Source organism: Punctularia strigosozonata (assembly GCF_000264995.1).
Source record: "Punctularia strigosozonata HHB-11173 SS5 unplaced genomic scaffold PUNSTscaffold_17, whole genome shotgun sequence".
NCBI lineage: Eukaryota > Fungi > Basidiomycota > Agaricomycetes > Corticiales > Punctulariaceae > Punctularia > Punctularia strigosozonata.
The window spans coordinates 57,805-79,497 of NW_006767449.1; the positions used below are offsets into that span (position 1 = coordinate 57,805).

The 21,693-nt window shown below is 55.9% G+C and overlaps 6 protein-coding genes across 6 annotated transcripts; 5 read left to right on the plus strand and 1 right to left on the minus strand.

The window, feature by feature from the left end:
• Window positions 1-7: 7 nt before the first annotated feature.
• PUNSTDRAFT_138455 (uncharacterized protein) lies at window positions 8-331 on the plus strand (the record flags this gene model as incomplete). Its single annotated transcript, XM_007388146.1, has 1 exon — window positions 8-331. A coding segment is annotated over one exon (324 nt), but the record flags the coding sequence as incomplete, so codon positions are not given.
• Window positions 332-3,157: 2,826 nt separating this feature from the next.
• PUNSTDRAFT_122781 (uncharacterized protein) lies at window positions 3,158-3,885 on the plus strand (the record flags this gene model as incomplete). Its single annotated transcript, XM_007388147.1, is given in 3 exon segments — window positions 3,158-3,472; window positions 3,530-3,605; window positions 3,625-3,885. The coding sequence occupies 3 exon segments, from the start codon at window positions 3,300-3,302 to the stop codon at window positions 3,883-3,885; spliced, it is 510 nt and encodes a 169-aa protein (XP_007388209.1). The 5' UTR covers window positions 3,158-3,299.
• A 1,563-nt stretch (window positions 3,886-5,448) lies between these two features.
• On the plus strand, window positions 5,449-8,297 carry PUNSTDRAFT_146404 (kinase-like protein; the record flags this gene model as incomplete). The annotated part of the gene is made up of 10 exons (XM_007388148.1): window positions 5,449-5,641; window positions 5,690-5,799; window positions 5,850-5,925; window positions 5,984-6,082; window positions 6,143-6,457; window positions 6,512-6,561; window positions 6,612-6,656; window positions 6,715-6,923; window positions 6,975-7,087; window positions 7,152-8,297. 10 exons carry the CDS (start codon window positions 5,449-5,451, stop codon window positions 8,123-8,125), a joined length of 2,184 nt encoding a protein of 727 aa, XP_007388210.1. The 3' UTR covers window positions 8,126-8,297.
• A 1,657-nt stretch (window positions 8,298-9,954) lies between these two features.
• Window positions 9,955-11,590, plus strand: PUNSTDRAFT_138458 (uncharacterized protein; the record flags this gene model as incomplete). Its single annotated transcript, XM_007388149.1, has 3 exons — window positions 9,955-10,138; window positions 10,194-10,677; window positions 10,732-11,590. The coding sequence occupies 3 exons, from the start codon at window positions 9,955-9,957 to the stop codon at window positions 11,588-11,590; spliced, it is 1,527 nt and encodes a 508-aa protein (XP_007388211.1).
• A 750-nt stretch (window positions 11,591-12,340) lies between these two features.
• Window positions 12,341-14,906, plus strand: PUNSTDRAFT_122782 (kinase-like protein). The gene is made up of 10 exons (XM_007388150.1): window positions 12,341-12,392; window positions 12,444-12,519; window positions 12,571-12,675; window positions 12,737-12,931; window positions 12,983-13,048; window positions 13,112-13,161; window positions 13,214-13,258; window positions 13,318-13,523; window positions 13,575-13,687; window positions 13,744-14,906. The coding sequence occupies exons 1-10, from the start codon at window positions 12,369-12,371 to the stop codon at window positions 14,721-14,723; spliced, it is 1,860 nt and encodes a 619-aa protein (XP_007388212.1). The 5' UTR covers window positions 12,341-12,368; the 3' UTR covers window positions 14,724-14,906.
• Window positions 14,907-15,302: 396 nt separating this feature from the next.
• PUNSTDRAFT_122783 (xanthine/uracil permease) lies at window positions 15,303-21,693 on the minus strand. Its single transcript, XM_007388151.1, has 18 exons — window positions 21,407-21,693; window positions 21,164-21,334; window positions 20,851-21,093; window positions 20,345-20,779; window positions 19,871-20,254; window positions 19,084-19,108; window positions 18,538-18,618; window positions 18,423-18,470; window positions 18,081-18,176; window positions 17,433-17,558; window positions 17,192-17,271; window positions 17,014-17,135; window positions 16,873-16,944; window positions 16,284-16,805; window positions 16,047-16,188; window positions 15,905-15,985; window positions 15,683-15,841; window positions 15,303-15,615 (listed from the first exon to the last, which is right to left on the minus strand). The coding sequence occupies exons 5-18, from the start codon at window positions 19,873-19,875 to the stop codon at window positions 15,450-15,452; spliced, it is 1,725 nt and encodes a 574-aa protein (XP_007388213.1). The 5' UTR covers window positions 19,876-20,254; window positions 20,345-20,779; window positions 20,851-21,093; window positions 21,164-21,334; window positions 21,407-21,693; the 3' UTR covers window positions 15,303-15,449.

Genomic DNA, 21,693 nt, shown 5'->3' on the forward strand with positions numbered 1-21,693 from the left:
CAACAAGAACGGTCTTCTGGACTTCAGCGACTGCTTCTCCGCCGACAGCGATTCTCTGTTCGATGCTGGCCTTATCTCCGAGAGCGAATTCGAGGCGCGCCGGGGGCTTGAATGGGATGTTCTAGATTCTCTCGTAAATCCCTCTTTCTTGGAGTCTGAGAGCGACTTCGGCGCGCTTGCTAGCGAGATTTCCCCAGAACCAAGCTCCTCGCTCGCCGCGATCCGTGTCGTTCCGATCCCTGGAGCACAGGCTTATGAACCTGTCGCACCCGGGTCGCCGTCGTTTGTCGAACCGGAACGTTACTACGACGACGAAGAAACAAGACGTTAAAGGCTGGGATCCCGTGAGCGAAACCATCGTTTCCTTGGCCGACAAACCCAACTGGCGCGGACCGCGGGTCTACCCTATTGGGTCGACTTATCGCTACTCCCCGGTGACGCGCGATCGCTCGGAGCGCGTCCTCTCGTCGGCCAAGCGCAATTCGATCAAGCTGAACTGTGCGCGAGCCGCGACGGTACGAAAAGGTCTCGCTACATCGCCGGACCCGGTGAACACAGCGGCGAAGGCACTGGCACGCGGTAGCGTCCCTCTTGCAGACGTGAGGTACCCGGGAATCCGGCAGGCTGGATCGGCGCTTGATCCTGTCGAAGCCAACGTTGAAACGCAGGGAGGATCTTGGGAATAATGACGACGAGATACTTGGGATAGATATGGATCTAGTTCCTTGATACCAGATACCGATCCTCTAGTGTACATTTTTGGCCATCACAAGACATGCATGTTACGCTCTGTCATGCCATCCCAACCGCATCCCGACTACCAGTAGGGGGTTCTGTTCGTTTTACGTACTACTCCATCATAACGGAGGTATCAAGCATAACGACCTCGAACCGAGGAACATCGTGTGTTACAAAAACATTTTCCCTGTCTTTGTGGTCCTCGCTGAAGCCATTGTGCATGAATCTGTACGCCGACTCAATGTGACTCCTCGCGCACTTCGCCCCAATGTCGAGGAGTTCGGCTGCGACGAAATGAATAGATCATGTCCAGAGTACCGGATCTGGTTCAACGGTCCGCGCCTGTACTTAATTGAATTTACTCGCGCCCTCAGATCGTCTCTGCTTCGCCGGGTTTTCGATCCCTGCCAATTCGATAAGTACCTTAGAGGACGTGATCAGACCTTTCACGTCCCGCGGCGGCTGCGTAGCCAGGTATGATCTTGTGATGGCCAAGAAAATATTGGCAGAGGTGCAATTTCGCCGGAGGCACTATCCAGACAGTCTGAAACCTCGAATCTGGGCCCGGTCGACACGTCGTTGGTAACGACGTCCTACGCGGAAGAACTTGAGCAAGGCGCGAGTTGATGACCGAAGTTCGTGGTATGAGTTGGGAGAGCAATCGTCGGATATCAATCCCTGCGATGAAGAGAGGACACCCTGGAAATCGGCCGGAGCTCCATCCTCCGGATGTACTTCCCAGATTTCGTCTTCACGAATAGCACTGCTTCATTACGAGAGCGGGTGAGAATGAAATGCACGACTGCAAGAGAAAGCACATACGTGTTGGCTTGTCGACATAGTATGAGGATCGTTCCTCTGGTCTACTGACGGGTTCGAGGGAGGGCGTCGACTGAGCGCAGCCTGTACGGGGCGTGCTGGGCTAAAAGTAACGATCGCGCTGCTGCAGCGTCGCTCCTCCAGTTTTCGGTCTGGGCGCGCGAGGCTCCCTTGTGGACTTGAAGACGACCGTCAGTGCGACCACGCTTTCTGGGGCATTCTTCATCAGATGACGGAGAGTGGGATCGCTTCCTGGACGAGTTTGAGAAGTGATTGATTAATGATCATGGGGACTTCGTCTTCAGACGTTTCGTCTGGAGATGGAGATGGAGCGGCAAGAAAGTCGGATGTCGGTGCAGGTCTCTGTGACGTAGACTCTGGTCGAGGGATAGACTCTTGGAGTCTACAGTTCCGCATGCCTAGGCAGGTTGGATGAACAGGCGAAAGGGTTTGTATGACATGACCAGTGCAAACCTGATGCAGTACGCTGTGCAGTTTGATCGCCAACACCTGGCGCGAGATTGACGAACTCCAGAGAGTCGTAAGATTGGGATCTGTCCAAGGATGGCGAACGTTCGGCCTGACCATATGACCCGCTCGGTCTGACTTGCCGTGTCATCGCGGCGGTGACGGAGACCGCAGATGTTCGCGCACAAAGCATCGTAGCAAGCCGTAGCGGCGAGTCGGGTCTCAACATCTAGCTTTTTACATGCAAAGGTAGCAACTCGCACAAGGATCTGGTGATCCGTCGATTCGCATGAGTTCAGGGTTGAGGAACAAGACGCTGAGCGGGATGCAGTGAACAGTAAGCCGTAAATGCGAGCCGGATGGTCCGCTTGGCGTGTTCTCAAGCGCCATCCTCCTCTTGCCAACGTAGGCTCAAGCATCCCGTGGTACTTTCCAAATGTCGGTCGGAAGACTTTCTTGGCCGACTCATCGGTGTCGCAAGTGAGAGGGGGAAAACGGCGAGCGCACGACGCGCCATCGCGATCACATGCACAGAGATATCTAAGACATCCACGTGGCAATGGCGTTGAGTAGACTTCTGCAGTCTCAGCTCAGAGCTGAGATCTACCGCATCTCATACGGGACATCCTTGTCTGTATACACTTGCTTTCATCCCTAGAATTTACTGGCGAGAATTTACGAACCGGATCAGATCCTGAACAATCCGTTTTTTCGACAGCGAGATACCCATGGTCCGCGTCTCGAAGGTCACCCGAACCTCTATCCGACTATCTCATTCACCAGCTAAACTCGAGACTGCCGAAAACCACGTCAGACCAGTCACTCGCGCCGAAAAGCAGCGCGCCTCTACCCTAGTCGAGTTTGGCAATGCTGTGCTTAAACTTGAGGCGACGACGTCCCAGCCTTCGCTCCGTACGCACAAACCCTATGTCTCTTGAGTCGTCTCATTGATCCCTCATGCCTGACATTATATAGGATCGACTCATCATGGCTATAATCTCCGATCTACTCTCAAACGAACGTCCGAAGTCTCCCCGCAAGGCTCAACAAACTCAGTGCGCAGACCTCAAGGCTTAACAACAGCATCCGGCGCTCGACCGCGCACAGGGACTGTTCCTGATACTTCCAAGATCACTCCCGCACCCCGTGCAACGCGTCAGCGTAAAAGACCTCCATCACCGTCTGTGCTGGACGAACGTCCTACTAAGGGCCGTCCTGGCCGCGATGAAGTGCCGACGAAGCGAACTGGCGTCCTCAGACGAGAACTGCTCACGATGAGGGACGAGGCTTCCACAATACACGACCTCATCGCTCAAACTGAAGAGGCCGTGAACCGGACCACTGCTAGAGTTAAGGAGCTGCGAGAGGAGACCAAGATGCTTTGCATAGCACCCGCAGCGTTACCGCTGACCAAACCCGCTCCTGAAGGTGATAGAACTCGAGGCCTGTAAGCTGCTCTTCTACTCTCGATCCGACTTGTGGAATCTCATGAAATCGCCTGCAGGCCTGCACAGGAGGGTGAATGTAGGCAGCCGCGTACCGCACAACCAGCACCTACGGACAAAAACCCCGTACCCCCGGTCACTAGTCTTGCGACAGCATGGGTGCGACCAAGTGACCCGAATAGAGATCCCTATGACTACTCAAAGGGCGAGCTCGCCTCCCTATATCACCAGTTGCTCGACGCTTCTCCCACTCTTTGCACATGTCGACGGACCGCCCTACAACAGACGCGCGTCGACAAAACGAAGTGCTCACGACCCAGGCCTCGCTTTGGTGTTGACGCGCAAGGCATGTCTTTCCAAGACTGGGCTGTTTGCGCGACCACGCGTCGTCGTTCGCATTCCCAACGACGCATGATCAAAGAAATCATCATTTCCCAAGAGCTGCTCTTGGAATGGGAAAGGCTCGACGACGATCATCGCCTGTTACTGCCAGCGCTACTACGACCGCGACGTCCCAGAGGTTTTACGACCCAATTCACCCTCCAGTTTCGACATCTACCACGTCATGTCTTCGATACGCTCGAGCTCTGGCACATATCCACCGGCAGGTGCTTGAACTGCATCGTCGTAGCCATGCGTACGTTTCCGCCATGGATCGTCGAGACGCGTGGGCCAGAAGAAACGGAGGACGGAAATCCGGTCTATGTGAATTTGAAACGCAACGAGTTGATCGAATGGGACGACGACAGGAAAAGCTGGCGGCACCTGGTGCTGGACCACCACACGTGGATTCCCATACAAGAGCTGGAAGAGAGGTCGGGTGACAGCGCGGCTGATCCCTCAGTGATCAACGGCTCGTTCAACAAACCTATTCCTCAGCCGTTTCCTCTCTGGTACGGTACCATACTGGACACGCCCTTGGCTAATGTATAGTTTGGATCATAATGCGGCATCGTCAAGACGATTGAGTTGTAATGGAGTGCATGAGGTCTGAGTGGATCCGTACAGACTCTCATGCGCCAATTCGATCATTCGTCCGCGCCATCGCTGAAAACACACCACCCAGGTAAGCATGCATACCACAGCTCCTGCAACTAACCAAGTCACCACCGGGTATGACAACCGTGAAATAGCATTTATAGAAATATGTTCGCGGGGATTGAGTCCGGCCAACTGTGCATCAAGGTGTTAGTGCCACCAACACAATGCGAGAGCGCTGTTATGCGATCTTGAGCCGTCGATGCACGGTCTGGGGCTCTTGATAATGCTTTTAACCCACCCCTACATTCTTGCCCATGGGGTAAACGGGGGTGGCCGGGTTTTGCATGCACTGACGGGGTACCCAGCTATCTATGCTCGACGGCTGAAGAGGACTCCGATAGGTTACAGTACATGCATATCGATGAGGTACTCATGTACCTACCAGTAGTGCACCGCTGGACTTGGTGCGGTCGACTGTTGCAACTCAGGAAAAGCAGGGATCCGGTGTAACCATGGCTGTACGCCTGACGTATATGCGGCAAGGCAACCTCTACCGGCCACTGTTGGGAAAATAAGGCCAGGCCTTGTCTCCCCAGGCAGACTCTAGAGCGTCAAGACAGTCACGCAATGGAGGCCATCGGCAAGCCAAGAGAACTTTAGGGGAGGCCCCGGTTTGCTGCGCTTGTGGCGAACACGAGATTCCCTCGCAGAATCTACTTACTAACACCGTACCCGCTGCAACATTTGCCACGTCTTGAATCTCGAACGTCTACGGAACACGTCGATCGCCCAGTGTCGCTATCTTCGATTGCTAGGTTGGCCTTGCGTACATGTGCACAATGCCCCACAATATGGACAAAGCCACTGGCCATTGCGAATCACTTTCCGTCGTGCCACGGACACCACAAACAAAGCGTCGTTAACCGATTGTGCATATAAACGAAGGACCTTGGGCCCTTTGAACGCGTCTCCGCCTCTCACGAGACCCTCTTCAGCTATGTCCCTCACTGACGAACTGTTCACTCGGCGAGCGTCCCTTGCTTGCGAGCTGCGCGACCGTAACTGGGCCTTTCTGCAGTCATATACCAAGTCTCAATCGCACATTCTGCTCGATAAATCTTCGGATAAGTGGTACCTGTGCTCTCTACCACTTGGACATTCACACGTCAAGGATAAGCCAGAGAAGCAAGGTCAGTGCCTGCTGTGTCTGCAACACGATGTGTCTGACGCTCGAGTAGCCGTGGCCATAGTTCGAATCCGTAAGGGTGATGAAAACAATGCGATCGAAGGCGGCGACATTTCCACTCAGTTGGAAATTGAGCCTGTCGACGATGAAGCCCGCATCTTCGTGAGTGCGAAACTGCGCTGAGCCGCCCACATGGACTCAGCAGCTTTTAGCTCAACGGGTCATTGGCCGAGGTCGGAGATTGCTACACGCTCGTACCGAATACTATCGTCCGTATCAACGACAAAGGTTCACCATTCCAGCCATTGCGCGCGTTTAGTCGTGCTTATTGCTCTTGATGTGGCAGAATACATCTACCGTCTTTTGAGTGATACTGAAGACGTCCCTTATCATGCTGAACGCTACGAGATCAACCAAAGTCGGAACCTTGGGTGGCCAGCAAAGCGTGAGTAACGATTCATCCAATCCGTCGGATTTCCGCGTCTTACCTCTTGCTTTATTCCAGCTGTCTATAGTGCGACGCGCATCCGAACTGGAGACGCTGTGGTCGTCAAATCTTGGAATGTATCGCTCCCGAAGTTGAGCAAGGCGGCGGATCTATTGCGCACCATCGAAAAGCTGAAACACCGGAACATCGCATCGGTAGACGACTGGTTCATGCTTTTCGAAGACGTTGGAGAATCGTTCAGACGAATCTGTGGGGCCTCAATCAACTTCCTTTCCACCTCCAATTCCACTGATGACTTTACCAAAGGCATGGTGACATCTCTAGCTCCGGGTGGTAACCTGTACGACTATATTAAGTTTGGCCGGAAGCTCGGTGAGCCGCACATAACTCACTTCTGTTCGCAGGATACTGACACACGATCTCTAGGTGAAATGCACGCCCGTCCCGTAGTTGCCCAACTCATGGACGGATTGATGGTAATGCGAGCCTTATTGTCTACCATCTTCCACTCACAGTATCCCTACAGTATATGCACGACCAGGGTATCATTCACCGTAACATAGAACCAAAGGTACGTCCTATCTATTCTCAAGCTTGTTTTCAGCGACCTCACACGGGATGTGACTAAGAATATCCTCGTTTGTGACGAGAGCTGGGGCTACGTACCAACAATCAAGATCGGCGGGTTATGTTCCATACAACGATCCTCCATTGCCGATGTTCGGGTTCATGAGGAGCAAATGGTCGGGGACGCCAAATGCGCACCACCCGAGATACTGGATCACAAGTACACTGAGCTCGGCGACGTGTTCAGCACAGGAGCTCTGATGTTCTTCATGTAAGTGCTCTGCGTGCTAAGCTTGGAGGTCTTCATTAACAGCCCTGCCAGTCTCTGGGGAAAATCGCTTTACCGTGTCCAGAAGGGGAAGAGCCTCCAGGAACAGATGCAGACGAGGCGTTGTAATTACGTCAAAGAGCGAGAGTTGATGATGAGCGAGGATGGTGAGTCTACCGCACGTCGTCGTAAAACGCATTACTCATTACTCATATTTCGTCCAATCCTCAGCGAGCGATCTTCTAAATGGGCTGATAAAGAAGGACATGACCGACCGCTTGGCTCTGCACGAAGCACGACGCCACTCTTGGCTCTACCAGCGCCGGGTTCCTCCTCCCTCTCCGGATTCCTACTCCGTCGACGACTTTCGCGTCGTGGAATTTCTCGAAGGCAAGACGCCCAGACCTCCCGTCCGAAGCAGCATACTGCGGACTGTACCACTGAAGCGAGATCCCATTGGAGACAGCGACACCGAATCCGAAAGCGACGCCGACGCGGAGTCGGATACTGATTCGGACATGCAGTCGGACGATGGATCGGAAACGTCGTCCGCCTCAGCTTCTGATGCATCCTCTGATGCTGTCTCAGACGCGCGGTCGGACGCAGATTCAGAGTCATCGTCTACCTTGGAAGAGGACGAAGAGCGCACCGAACTTGAATGGTACACCCACCATCGCAGCGACCCATTGCTTCTTCCGGATACCAGTGTTGTTTTGGACCAAGATCTTCTCCCATCCTCTCCGGCAACAACCGTCTGTGCTATTCCTGTATCTGACCGTTCCGTGGGTGTCCTATGTTCAGGGAAATTTGGCTCCGACTCAGATGGAGGAGACGATGACACTGACACGGTCGTCGGTTATGACGATCGTTTGCATCCCATGAGGCTCTCCACGGAGGAGGAAGAGGAAGACGCCCAGGTTGCTCCGCGCACCAGTCGCGCCTCTCGTTCGAAGTGCGGACGCGGTGGACGCGTTGGCGGCTCCCGCCGCGCTGAAATAGCTGCATCGTCCGACGGTCGTCAACGCGCCCGCACGTCGGCCAGGATTCAGGCCGCCAAAGTCCGGGCAACCGAGCTGAAGAGGACCGAGCAGGCAGAGGCCAGGAATGTTCAGAAGATGATGCAGAGCACGGAGAAGAAGCTGGCGAGGGCGGCGGCGAGCGCCAAGAGCCTCCTGAAGAACCTCGCGAAGCTGGACGCTATGTGAGACATCGCACGCGGGTCAGGCAAATGGAAGGTTCTAAGTATGGGATCGATAAAGTCGACATCGGTGCCTCCATTATCTCTCTTTTGAGTATCATAGCTACGCCTGCCGTACCACAAGGACACTCAATCCAAAGAATCGTTATTTGAGCAATGATATGCTCGTTTCCATTGCCGAACCCTTTTGACGCAACAGCCAACCCACAACATCATTGAAACGATATTTGGGGGGGCGACGACTTTGAACTCGCTCCCCAGGCCTGCTTTGCTTTGCTTCCCTCCCACTCTCTCCCTCGCATTCCGTGTGCCACGATCCCCGTGTCTTTCCCTCCCACCTATGTCTCCACCCCCCTACCCCCCTTCTTCCCTTGAACAGGTCTCTCCGCTTGGCCGCGACCCGCGCCGATGAACGGAACTCGACATCACCCCAAAAACGGATCAGAGCCGACCGAGGAAGATGTGGGAACAAGTTCCGTTGCTGTAGATATTGTACTACATTGTCGTTTGGATATATCTTTCCTTTCTTTATCATCATCCGTGTTGTTGTTCTTGCTGATTGCTTATTTGTATGATGCTCCAACGGCGGTCGTATTGTGGACACGACACCTACTCTTCAATCTGTTCTCTCGAACATGCAACAACTGGTTTCTGACGACTGCTCACCCGGCTCGGACACCGAACTCCGGTCGACGTCCCACATTTTACTCGAATACTTCTGCGGAGATGAGCTTACTTGCTGTATGTGTCCACGTAAACGGTCGTGGCGCCGCAAGAACCACACGAAATTTGTATACCCTCACATGGGCGTGGACGCTCAGGGACACTTCTTAGAAGACTGGAGTGCTGGTCCAGCCCGACTGTTGCTGGCGCCCGGTTCCCCACACATCAAGTTGAAGGACAACATCCTCCGGAATGTTCTGTCGCGCAAGGAGGGTGAGGGGAGCAAGCGTATCCTACCGGCCCCGCTGCGTCCGCGCAGGCCAAGAGTATTCGCTACGCAACACAGAGTCGAGTTCAAAAACTTGAATCCCCAAGTTCTCAAAAGCGCTGGATGATTGGCGATGCCAGAGGGAGTGCCACGACTGCATCGGCAGGGCCATAGATTCCTTCTCGCCATTGATCGTGAAATCTACGCGATGAAGGCCGTAATTCCTGCGTTTGTCAATAAGTTATCCGACGAAGTCATCGCGTGGGGTGAGGACAAGAGGCGATTCCGCATCTGGCTCTGGACCATTACCGGTGGGTACCGGTTGATGAGCTGCAGGAGAGACCGAGCGACGGTGCTGCCAACCCCAAGGTCCTCAACGGGACGCTGGACAAGCCAATTCCTATACGTTCGAGGAATGTATTCATGACCTAGTCGATCATGAGATCGGATTTGTACAAACTGTTTGATTAATGTGTGTAGTGATGTATAAGGCGCCAGCGCTAGGGTCCACACTGTTCGTGCACAAGGGGTCATAGTAAGCCGTAGATGCGACCGCTTGGCGTGTTCCCAAGCGCCATCCTCCTCTGGCCAACGTAGGCTCAAGCATCCCGAGGTACTGTCCAAATGTCGGTCGGAAGACTTTATTGGCCGACTCATCGGTGTCACAAGTGAGAAGGGGCGCACGACGCGCCATCACGATCACATGCACAGAGATATCTAAGACATCCACGTGGCAATGGCGTTGAGTAGACTTCTGCAGTCTCAGCTCAGAGCTGAGATCTACCGCATCTCATACGGGACATCCTTGTCTGTATACACTTGCTTTCATCCCTAGAATTTACTGGCGAGAATTTACGAACCGGATCAGATCCTGAACAATCCGTTTTTTCGACAGCGAGATACCCATGGTCCGCGTCTCGAAGGTCACCCGAACCTCTACCCGACTATCTCATTCACCAGCTAAACTCGAGACTGCCGAAGACAACGCCAGACCAGTCACTCGCGCCGAAAAGCAGCGCGCCTCTACCCTAGTCGAGTTTGGCAACGCCGTGCTGAAACTTGAGGCGACGACGTCCCAGCCTTCGCTCAGTACGCACAAACCCTCTTCTCGTCTCACGGATTCCCAATGCCTCATGTTATATAGGATCGAATCATCATGGCTATAACCTCCGATCTACTCGTAAACGAACGTCCGAAGTCTCCCCGCACGACTCAACAAACTCGGTGCGCAGACCTCAAGGCTTATCAACAGCATCCGGCGCTCGGCCGCGCACCGAGACCGCTTCAGATGGGACCATCAAGATCACCCCCGCACCCCGTGCAGCGCCTAAGCGCAAACGACCTCCATCGCCGTCTGTGTTGGATGAACGCCCTACCAAGGGTCGCCGCAGTAGCGATGAGGCCCAAACGACAGAGATCAGGGCTCGTCTCGCTTTGCGACGAGAAATGCGCACGATGAGCAATGAGGCGTCCGCGGTTCGCGATCTCGTGGCTCATACTGAAGAGGCTGTGATTCGGACCATGGCCAGAGTCAGAGATCTCCGAAAAGCGACGAGGAAGCTCTGTAAACAGGCAGCGTCATTCCCAGTGAACACCGCCCTCGAGCCTGATGTAATTCGAGATAGATCGTGAGTAATCTTGCCGTTATTGCTTGCTTTACGTCGACTCATGAGATTCCTAAGTTCTGCTCCTGCGCGCGGGACACACCGTATTCAGCCGCCCTCCCCAACACAACCCGCAGATTCGAGGCACAACCCTCTCGTTATCACACCTGATGTAACCTGGCCGCGGTACAACGATCCGGAGAGATACTCTCAGGATTACTCGGACGCCGAACTTGCGTCAATCTACCGTACTATGCTCGACGGCATGCCTGCCGTCTGCATATGCAGACCGACGACCTTGCAGCGAAGACACTTCGAGCACACGAAATACAATTATCCAAGACCTCGATTCGGCGTAGATCAACAAGGCGCGCCTTTCCAGGATTGGTCCGTTGTCCCCCGGGGAAAAAATCGTCGCCGACGACGTCTGGCAAAGGAGGACATCGTTGCCAACGAGCTGTTCTTGGACCAAGCCGCCCCTGATGAAAACGTCTGTGTCTTACCGGCTCCCCGTCGACCGCGACGCCCTAGGGCGTTCTCGACGGCTTTCACCCTCCAGTTCCGACATATTCCCACTTGCGTCTTAGACACGATGGAGTTATGGCACGTCCAGAATGGTCGATGTTTGAGTTGCATCGCAATGGCGATGCGGACGTTCCCTCCTTGGATCGTTGAAGCGCATTCACCCGAGCGAGTAGAAGAAGGGAATCCCATTTATGTGAACCAGGATCGAGACGAGATGATCGAGTGGGACGAAGCCAGGAAGCGTTGGAGGCATCTGGTGCTCGACCATTACAGGTGGACACCGGTCCAAGATCTGGAGGAGAGGCCTGTTGACAATGCTGCCGATCCCCTGATTGTCAACGGGTCATCCGGGCGGCCCGTGCCTCGACCCTGTCGTATCTTCTACGGGTGTGTACTCGACACGCATTACTAGAACAGTTGCGCGCAAATGACTTCGGTTGCTCGTCCTTGCTGCTGTACTATATCAAATCTTGTCATCTGTCGAGCTTAATGGGAGTCCGGGGGCGCGTCCGGGCCGAAGTGGCCCGATGCGTTGTCGGTGCACTCACGTGCGCCAACACTGCAATAAATCGTCCGCCTTCGGCGTCTACATTACACGTATACATAACTAAGTCAGGAGCCCACTGCAATTTCATGCCCGGTATATCAGATTCTCACTAGCATCGCCAGTAGCCGCACTGTTGCAGTGGCACATGGGCCGCGCTTTGTCACGCCAGTGGCCTATAGTTTGGACAAAGCCACCCGCAATGCTTCTGGGGATGATTGGCCATCTGGCCATGGCCGCCACAGACAATGCCCCACCATCGAAATCTGCATATAAACCATGCTTGTAGGCGAGTTTTACCCCGCTCTACCTCTGCGAGCTATCCGCCAACCATGCCACTGAAGAAGGATCAAGTGTTTGCTCAGCAAGCGTCTCTGCTGTACGAACTGCGCGGCAAGAACTGGGCCTTCCTTCAAGCCTCCAAGCCTCATCAACACGTTCTGTTCGATAACTCGTCGCCGGAGTGGTATTTATATTCCCAAAGCGTTGGACAGCCACCGGCGCCGTTCGAGTCAAAGCAAGGTCGGTGCCATTACCATATAAGCGTCACATCATCTAATGCTCAACCACAGAGAATCGTTCGGCACTTGCCGTCATCCGCAAGGTGAATGACAGCTCTGAAGATGCACAGGTAGAAATCCTGCCCATGGAGGAAGCCGCACGCATTCGTGTACGTCGAAGCTCGCGTTGATCTACCTGGCTTCGCTGATGATCATGACAGGTGAATGGAAGGATGATATACGTCGGAGACGAGTGCCCACTCTTACACAATACCGTCATTCGTATCGGTGACCACGGTATGTATCGGATCATGCAAGCTTGACGCAGTACTTATTCACTGCCCACAGAGTATATCTATCGCTTTTTGGGAGACTTGCAAGACGTTCCATACCATGTTGATCGCTACAGCATCGACGATCACAATGTTCTTCGCGGTGTTCATGGTAAAGGATGTAAGCAGTTCAAGATTCTCTCCGCCCAAGTTCTCGCTCTTTACCCGAGGGATATCCTTAGTCGTTTTCAGTGCCACGCATCTCACAACAGGTCATGCTGTGGCCGTGAAGGTTCTATCGATGCCCACCAAGAAGATGAAGCACGCACAGTCACAGCTATTGAGAATGGTCGAAGAATTGACTCATCAGAACATATTGTCTTTTTCTGACTGGTTCCTGTATCCCAAAGCTGCCGGCGAAGCGGTCACGCGGATTGGTGAGTCGTTTATTCACATGTCCACGCGCTCCCTGACTGTAACACCTGAAGGCATGGTGACATCACTGCTCCCGCACGGGAATCTTTTCGACTATATCAAGATCAGAGGAAAACTAGGTATGTCCCACGGTCCGTAGAACCAGTCGTTGCCGTCCACTGAATGCAATGTCCGATTTCTAGGAGAACTACTCGCTCGTCCTGTTGTCGCTCAACTCATGGACGGACTGATGGTAGCGCACCTCATGACCGTACTGCGGTTTGCCACTGACATTGTATCCGTAGTACATGCACAGCCAGGGCGTCCTTCATCGCCAAGTCGAGCCAGAGGTTTGTCACATTCGCTTTCAAGTCCTCTCCTTGCCAAACCTCACCCTCAACACACGCAGAACATCCTCGTATGCGATGAGAGCTGCGGCCAGATCCTTACAATCAAGATCAGCGGTTTCGGATCTGCCCAGCGGTTTGCCAGCACAACCGACGGAGACGACCAGAAGTTGGTCGGAAATGCACAATGGGCACCACCCGAGCTCTTGAAGTCTAAATATAATGAGCTTGGAGACACCTTTGGCGTGGGAGCTATCATGTTCTTCGTGTAAGTGGTCAGATTCTTCCCCGGTACGCGCGCTTCAATTCCGCCCTTTAGCCTCTGGGAGAAACCATTTTACCGCGTCGATGATGAGATGAGCCTTAAGGAACAGATGCAGACGAGGCTCTCCAATTACACGGCAAAGCGAAAGTTGCGGATGGGCTCGCCCGGTATGTATACGCTGAATCGTACATGATATAAAAAAACTCACTTTACTTCGACTTAGCATGCAATCTCCTCGATAAGCTGACAAAAGAGAACACAAGTGAGCGCCTGCGACTGCGCGAAGCCCGATGCGACCCATGGCTGGAGCGACGCCAGGTCCCTCCTCCATTTTTGAAACCGTACTCTGCCGATCATTATCTGGTTAGGGGTTTCATTGACAGAAACGGGCTCCCTGAACCTGCGTTCAGACGGACATTCATGACCAATGGGAAGTCCACCTACTATAGCGACTCCGACAACGACTCCGACAACGACTCGGATGCAGAGACCGACGCCGACGTCAACACGGAGCAGGACGACGAGTCTGGCCCGGAAACAACCTCTCATGAAACGTCGATTTCGGATGCGTCTTCTTACGTAGCCACGGACGCGCGATCGGACGCAGGTTCAGAATCGTCTTCCAGCCTCGAGGAGGAAGAGGATCGCCCCGAACTAGAATGGTACTCGACCAATTACGCCAGTGATCTGCTCTTTCTCCCGGATAACAATCCAGTTTGGGACCCTGTGCCGCGCTCTCCGAAGACCACCATCTACGCAATCCCTGTATCCGACGCTCCCGTAGGCGCCGCGTCGGGTGTCATTGACCTCGAGTCGGATGGAGGAGACGATGACACGGACACGTTGGTCGGTTACGACGACCATTCGTATTCCATGGACCTCACCACCGAGGAGGATGAAGACCAAGAACCCCAGGTTGCCTCGCGCACGAGTCGCGCCTCTCGTTCGAAGCGTGGACGCGGTGGACGCGTCGGTGGCTCCCGCCGCGTCGGAATAGCTGCATCGTCCGACGGTCGTCAACGCGCCCGCACGTCGGCCAGGCTCCAGGCCGCCAAAGTCCGGGCAACCGAGCTGAAGAGGACCGAGCGGGTGGAGGCCAGGAATGTTCAGAAGATGGTGCACACCACGGAGAAGAAGCTGGCGAGGGCGGCGGCGAGCGCCAAGAGCCTCCTGAAGAACCTCGCGAAGCTGGACGCTATGTGAGACATCGCACGCGGGTCAGGCAAGTAGAAGGCTGTAAGAATGGGGTCGACAAAGTCGACATCGGTGCCTCTCTTATATCTCTTTTGATTATCATAGCTACGCCTGCCGTACCATAAGGACACTTACGCCATGTATGATCCAACGAATCGTTATATAAGCAATGATATGCTCGTTTCCATTGCCGAACCCTTTTGACGCAACAGCCAAACCGCAATGCTTTATATGCAAGAATATTGATTCTACGTTTCACGATCCATCTTCTGCCAGTAGTTCCTGACCAACGCCCGGTGCGTTGGCGAACAAAACCAATAAGATACCCGTCCTACAGAGACATACGACCGCCGTTGGAGCATCATACACACAAGCAAGCAGCAAGAACAACAAACAACACGGATGATGATAAAAGAAAGGAAAGAGATATACCCAAACGACAATACAATATCTACAGCAATGGAACATGTTCCCGTATCTTCCTCGGTCGGCCCTGATCCGTTTTGTGGGTGAAGTTTAGTCCAGTTCATCAGCGCGGGTCGGGGCACAGCGGAGCGATCTGTTCAAGGGAAGAGCGGTGGAGTGGGGGGGAGGGGAGAGGTAGGTGGGAGGGAAAGACACGGGGGATCGTGGCGCACGGAATGCGAGGGGGAGAGAGAGTGGGAGGGAAGCAAAGCACAGCAGAGGGGGGGGGAGGGAAAGCGAGTTCAAACGACGTCGGCCCCAAATATCGTTTCAATGATGTTGTCCGGATGACCGCACCGAAACCTCGTCCTCAAACTTCTGCCGGAGCGCGTCCCCGTGCGCCGACTCGGCCATGTCGATCGAGTGCTCTTGCCGGCTCTGCAACTCCTGCGGCGGGTCCATGTGTGGGTCTTGATATCTCCCCGTGAGCTTTTGGCTGATCAGAGTCCTCGTGAGCATTCGCGAGCGTCAGGGAAAAAGAAAGGGGGCATTTGGATACGCACAACCAGATGGGCACGAGGCCGCCCGGGGGTACGACCCACTCCTCCGAGTACTCGTAGTGCGCGGGGACGATGCGTCCGCCTGAGATCTTCATGAGGATCCAGGCGGTGCCGTTGATGGCGATGTAGGACCCCAGGCCGGCGATGATACCGTACGCGATGCTACGCCGCCGGGATATGAGCACGGAATCACCAACGCGAGACCAAAAAAAAAGAGCAACGTACTTGTACGATAGAGGGATGATGATGATGGTCAAGAACGCGGGTATCGCGTCGCCGACGTAGTCCCAGTTGATCTCCTTGACACTGAAAATCGGCAGGGTGAGCTCTCGGCTGAACCTCTGCACGGAAGCGTACCGCGACTCACTTGCGGATCATCAGGCAGCCGACGATGACGAGCGCGCTCCCGGTCGCCCAAGGGGGTATCGACGCGAAGATGGGCGCGAAGAACACGCTGACGAAGAACATGAGCCCCGTCGTGATCGCGGTGATGCCCGTCCGTCCACCCTCTGTCCGCGCCAAGGGAGATCATCCATCAGTAAAAAAATAAAATAAAAATACAAAAACGGCCTATGTACACCGGGATCGGCGAAACGGGACGTACCGGAGATACCGGTGGCGCTCTCGATGAAGGCCGTCACGGGGCTGGTGCCCATCAGCGCGCCCATGCTGATCGAAAACGCGTCGACGCAGTACGCGACCGTGCTCCTCTCGAAATCGAGCGTGACCGGGTCGCGCAAGCCCGCAAACTTGGCCATCGAGTAGAGCGTGCCCGTCGTGTCGAGGATGTCGACGTAGAGGAACGTGACGAGCGCGTACCACACCCGGCCGTTGCCGTAGTGGTAGTCGAGCACGTCGCCGACGCGCTGTAGCGGGCGGAAGGTGACGACCTTCTTGAAATAGTCGAAGGCGGCGTCGCCGGTGGGCGTGTGCGGGAAGGCGGTGACGGACGTCGGCCGGGGCCAGGAGATGATGGAGACGAGGAAGATGCCGATGAGGATCGCGCCCTTGACGCGGTAGAGCATGAGGAGCAGGGTCAGGATCCCGCCGCAGAAGATGCCGAGCCACATCGTCGGAAGCCGGAGAACGCCGCGCGCGCAGTAGCCCGATAGGTTCTCGACATAATCTGAATCGCGTTGCCCGAAGGTCAGGCTAAGGAATGCAGACAGGAAACGCGGGAGGAGGAAGCGTACCTTCAGCCTTGCAACCGCCGAGGCCGACAAAGTTCGTCTGGTCGCCGCCGATCACGAAAAGACCGCCGTTTGCTGTGCGCAGAGGGGAAAAAAAAGGGATGAGCGCCCACGTTCGTCGCATGAAACGCAGGAAATGCTCACACAGGCCGATAAAGGCGATGAATAAGCCAATGCCAGCGCCAACGGCCAATACTAATGACTGCGGCATGATCCGCGCCAGCCATTGCCGTAGGCCCAGGAGGGAGAGTATCACGAACACCCAGCTATCAGGGGGGATCAGAACAGGCACCAAGCCATTATAAAACGAGTAGACGCGTACCCTTCCAGGAAAACGGCTGCGAGCGCTTCCTGATACGTTATCTGGCCCGATCCATGGAAGCCCACGATGCTGTACGTGAACTACCCAAGACGCGAATTAGCGCACGCGGATTTGAGATGTAGCGCCGTGCCGGCGAGCCGCCCGAGCTCGGAATAGCTGATGGTGGCAAGCTCTCGATCCTCGAGCGGGCTCGCCGACCCAGCACACGGTAGAAAATGCTGTCGTCACGATTTCGACTCACGTATGCGTTCAATCCTAGACCGGGCGCGAGTCCGATGGGCAAATTGGCCAACAAGCCCATCAAGCACGACGCGAGCGCCGACACGGCCGCGGTCGTCGTGATCAGATCCTGCCGTACCTCTTCGACCTACGACCAAAAAAAAACCGATAAGATAGCAAAGACGTCAGCACATCGAGATCCCATCTTCCAAAAAAGAAACCTTAACGTTAAAGCAGAAGGAGACGGTATTAATAAAAAAAAACGCCGTGCGAAAACGCGATAGAGGCGCGGATCGAAGGAAGAAGGGAAGGGAAGCTTGGGGAGACTAGGTTTGATGCCGACGCGCGCAACGAACGCGGAAGCTTGGGGCGAAGATACCGATTATGGTGTCCGCTGACGCACGCCCCGCCGGCAGAGTCCGCCGAGAAGGCCGCGCCCGGGACACAAATAAGGAAAGAAAACCAGAGAGACGCGGGTGCAGTCCTGTCCGTGGCAGTCACCGCAGTCATGACACCCAAGCGACCCGCGTTTTCCGCCCCGTGTATTCATGGAACCGGGAACGCAAGCGGGCAGCGGGAGCGGGGGGAAGATGAATATAGACCAGGCAGGGCCGCGGCAGAGGAACAAAGAGGGAAAGGAGCGAAGGAGTCGAAGGCGATAACAACTCACGCAGGTCAGGTAGACGTCGTCGTTGACGCACATGTCGCTCTGGGTGCAGACGCACGTTCCGCCCGAGTCGGACAGGATCGAGGCGTTGACCGCGATCTTCGCGACGCCGCAGCGTGTGGGTCGTCGTTTGCATATGGTGGTGTGGTATGGTGTGGGAGGTGGCGTTCGAGGGAGCGGGAAGCGACAGCACGCAGCATGAGCACATGGATGCGACGCATGGCGGTACGCATCGGAAATTTTTGCGAGGAGGAGGACAGGAGCGATCCAGACGGACGTGAAAGAAAAAATGTCAGCTTGTGCGAGGAACGGCGCCAGCGAGGACGGAGGGGAGGGGAGACGTACGATGTAGGCCATGGCGGCCCATGTCGTGATCCCAGCACGAATCTCCGTCTGAGATAACGCCATTGTCAGCGGGGCACGAAGGTTATATAAGAATCACGAGCGCGCGCGGACGCACCAGGAATCGAGAGCCTTCGCGTTCGCGTTCTGCACCTGAGCCGTCGAGCTTGAACCAGCGACCGACGAACGATCTGGCCACCTAATTATGAACAGCGCCCAGATGAGCGACTAGGATGCTGCGGAGGATGACGACTGCACTGCCGCACCGCATCGTTGATTGTATGCGCAGCGCCCATATCTTGGGTGTGGGCGGTAACCGAGGAACGAGGTTAAGGAGGGCAAGAGGGGTACGGAGGTAGGTCGGCGATGTTACAAGGGGAAGAAGAGGGAAGGGAGCGTCAGCGGCTAGCAAGGGAGCGGAAGGGAAGAGGGGGGAAGGGGATGTACGCGGAATGGAGGCTGTCGCTGGGCGATGCAAATTACTAGGGTGTATTATTGAGCGTGTGGGTGAGAGGAATAAGGTTCGCAACCGCCGCCCGCTCCTGGGCACGCTCGTCTTTCGGTTTTCGATCACGCCCTCCGAACAAGAGGCCGAAGAGACGGGTGAGAGAGAGAGAGAGAGAGATCTGAGCGTTTGCCCTGAGGTCAGGCGAGCCCGCGGGACGATCAAAAGTTTCGTTATCGCCGGCCTCGGGGGAATTCTCACTCGGGCGCAAGCGACGGGAAAGCCTGCGAGGTGGACGGGGAGGGGGGGGGAAGACGGAAGAGGAGGAAGAGGACGGGATCTCTCGCTCGCTCGCCAAAACGCTGCAGAGGGTCAATTGGAATTCTCGAGCCGTCGGCGCCAAAACGGTTGAGCCCATGGGGCGCGCGCCCCTCGTCCGTACCGCCGGGGACGGTCCGGCGCGGCAAGTCCCGGCCCCTCCGCTCATTTTCGCACCCCGCGAGCGACCGTGCAGTGATGTTCCTGCGCTTCTCAATATACAAACCACCGTTGATCAGGAGGTCCACAAATGAGCACAGAGGGCGTTCGGTGTCACAGCAAAGCTTGAGGGATGGACAGAGAGGTTACATAGACCCGTTGCATAGCGGAGGCAGGAGGGTGTGCTTGGGTCGAGCAAAAGGTCCGAAAAGACCTCTCCACCGATTTGCAAAACGAGAAACGGGCGAATTTGGTGATCGCAATCAAAATTGCCATCAAGCGCATATTCGGTATAGGCTGTTACCGATACACACCCCCGTAATCGCGACGGCAAGATGCTCGACTCCACCCTGTCAAGTGCTTGGCTTGGGCGCTTGAGCTTCGTAGCCGACAACAACTTAGGATACCAGAAGATACTCTTTGAAGGCTCTTTCACTTCACTGAGACTAGCTCCATAGTACAAAAGAATGCAGGGGCGACCGAGCATAGGCTCGGTCGATAATAACTTAGCCGACACCCACACACCAACTCCATCTAGACTCATGGGGGTTTCTCCGACATGGTATCTCCCTTCCTATCGGGTATCTTCCTTTTCGTGTTCGGAGGGCCGTAAAAACGTGTCCCTCTCAGCACCCACTTTTTGTTTTGCCTTTTACGCGAAGGTGAAGAGCTGGTTACCGGTCGCGGCATCGGGGCTGGCCGCCGCGGCGTCGAGCACGCCGTTGTTGACGGCCAGGATCGTCTGGTTGTTGCCGTTCTGGGGCGCGAGCGCGACGTTTTGCGTCTGGCCGTTGAACGCGAACAGCTGCGAGTCGGTGACGGCTCCTCCGCCGTCCGCGCGGCCACCGCAGGAGAAGAGGATGACCTGGTCGCCGGCGGCGCGGCGCGGGTCGAAGTTCATGCAGCCCTGGGTCTAATACAACAACCGTCAGCAAAGCCCAAAAAATAAAAAAAATAAAAAGGTGGGGGAAGGGGGAGAGAGGGAGAGGGAGAGGGGACGTACGAGGGTGCTGACGAGGAGCGCGAACCCGGGCTGGTCGTTATGCACGCCGGCGGTGATCACGTCCCACTTCTCGTTGTCGCTGCCGTCGCACGCCTTGGCCTGGACCGGGATCAGGTTCTCGCGGAAGTCGCCCGCGGTCGGGTCGACGAAGAGGCAGTCGCCGTCGCCCGTCTTGATGCTCACGCCCGACAGCGCGCGCGTCGCCGTGTCGTCGCGCGGGTTGGCCTCGGCCGCCGCGGACGGGTTGAGCACGACGCCGGCGCGGGAGACCGAGGTGACGTCCGTCGCGGTCGCGGTCGCGGCCGTGGTGGACGGCGCGGGGGTGACGGTCGCGGCGTCGGCGGAGGAGGAGGTCGCGGCGGCCGCGGCGGAGGAGGAGGAGGTCGCGGCGTCCGTCGAGGCAGCAGCAGCCGCGTCACCACCGAAGGTGAAGAGCTGAGTGAACGGAATAAGATCGTTGAGCACATGGGACCGGAAAACACGGAACGATTTTTTCGTGACCGTACCTCGTTGCCGCTCGCGCTGTCGGGCGAGCCGGAGGCCTGGTCGAGCAGACCGTTGGTGACGGTCAACAGCGTCTGGTTGTTCCCGTTCTGGGGCACGAGCGGGAGCGGGCCCGAGCCGCCGCTGAACGCGAACAGCTGCGAGTTGGTGACGGCTCCGCCACCGTCGGCGCGGCCACCGCACGAGAAGAGGAGGACCTGGTTGCCCGCCGCGCGGCGAGGATCGAAGTTGAGGCAGGCTTGCGTCTAGCGGTTCGCAGTGTCAGCAAAAAGCGGGAGGGAGGGAAAAAAAAAACGGAGCGAGGATGTCCCTTACCAAAGAGCTGACGATGAGGGCCTGGCCGGGCTGGTCGTTGTGGGCACCGGCGGTGATCACGTCCCATTGCTGGCCGGCGGAGCCATCGCAAGCGCCGACTTGGACGGGAGTGAGGTTGTTGCGGAAGTCACCCGAGCCGCTCACGACGAACAAGCACTGTCCGTCGGAGGTCTATTCAAACGAACGTGCGCGCGTCAGTAACGATAACGCGTCTTCGACGCCGGAAGGACGCGAAAGACGTGCCTTGATCGCGGTGTTCGAGAACGCGCGCGTGGCGGTGTCGTCCCGCACTTGCGCCTCGGCGGTGGCAGCCGGGTCGAGCGTCACCAGACGCGGGTTGAGGGGGGCGGCGCGGGAGAGGCCGAGGAAGAGGAGGGCTGAGACAGTCGAGAGAATCATGATGGATACGAGCGAGTGTGGTGAACAGGGGCGAGTCGAACTGTGTCAGCAAAGTAAAGGGAACAAAGAAACTCCTCTTCTAGAGGCCGCGCGCTGAAAGGGCAAGGAAGAAGGAAGGAAAGAGCAGATCG

Excerpts from the sequence above, each read along its gene's own strand:
- PUNSTDRAFT_122782 (XM_007388150.1), top strand. The coding sequence starts at position 12,369 with ATGGAGGAAGCCGCACGCATTCGT. Across the intron at positions 13,049-13,111 it reads CAAGATCAGAGGAAAACTAG|GAGAACTACTCGCTCGTCCT; the intron begins GTATGTCCCACG and ends TCCGATTTCTAG. Across the intron at positions 13,524-13,574 it reads GGAGCTATCATGTTCTTCGT|CCTCTGGGAGAAACCATTTT; the intron begins GTAAGTGGTCAG and ends TCCGCCCTTTAG.
- PUNSTDRAFT_122783 (XM_007388151.1), bottom strand. Across the intron at positions 17,136-17,191 it reads GCAGCCGTTTTCCTGGAAGG|CTGGGTGTTCGTGATACTCT; the intron begins GTACGCGTCTAC and ends CCCCCCTGATAG. Across the intron at positions 15,842-15,904 it reads ATCATCCCTCTATCGTACAA|CATCGCGTACGGTATCATCG; the intron begins GTACGTTGCTCT and ends CCGGCGGCGTAG.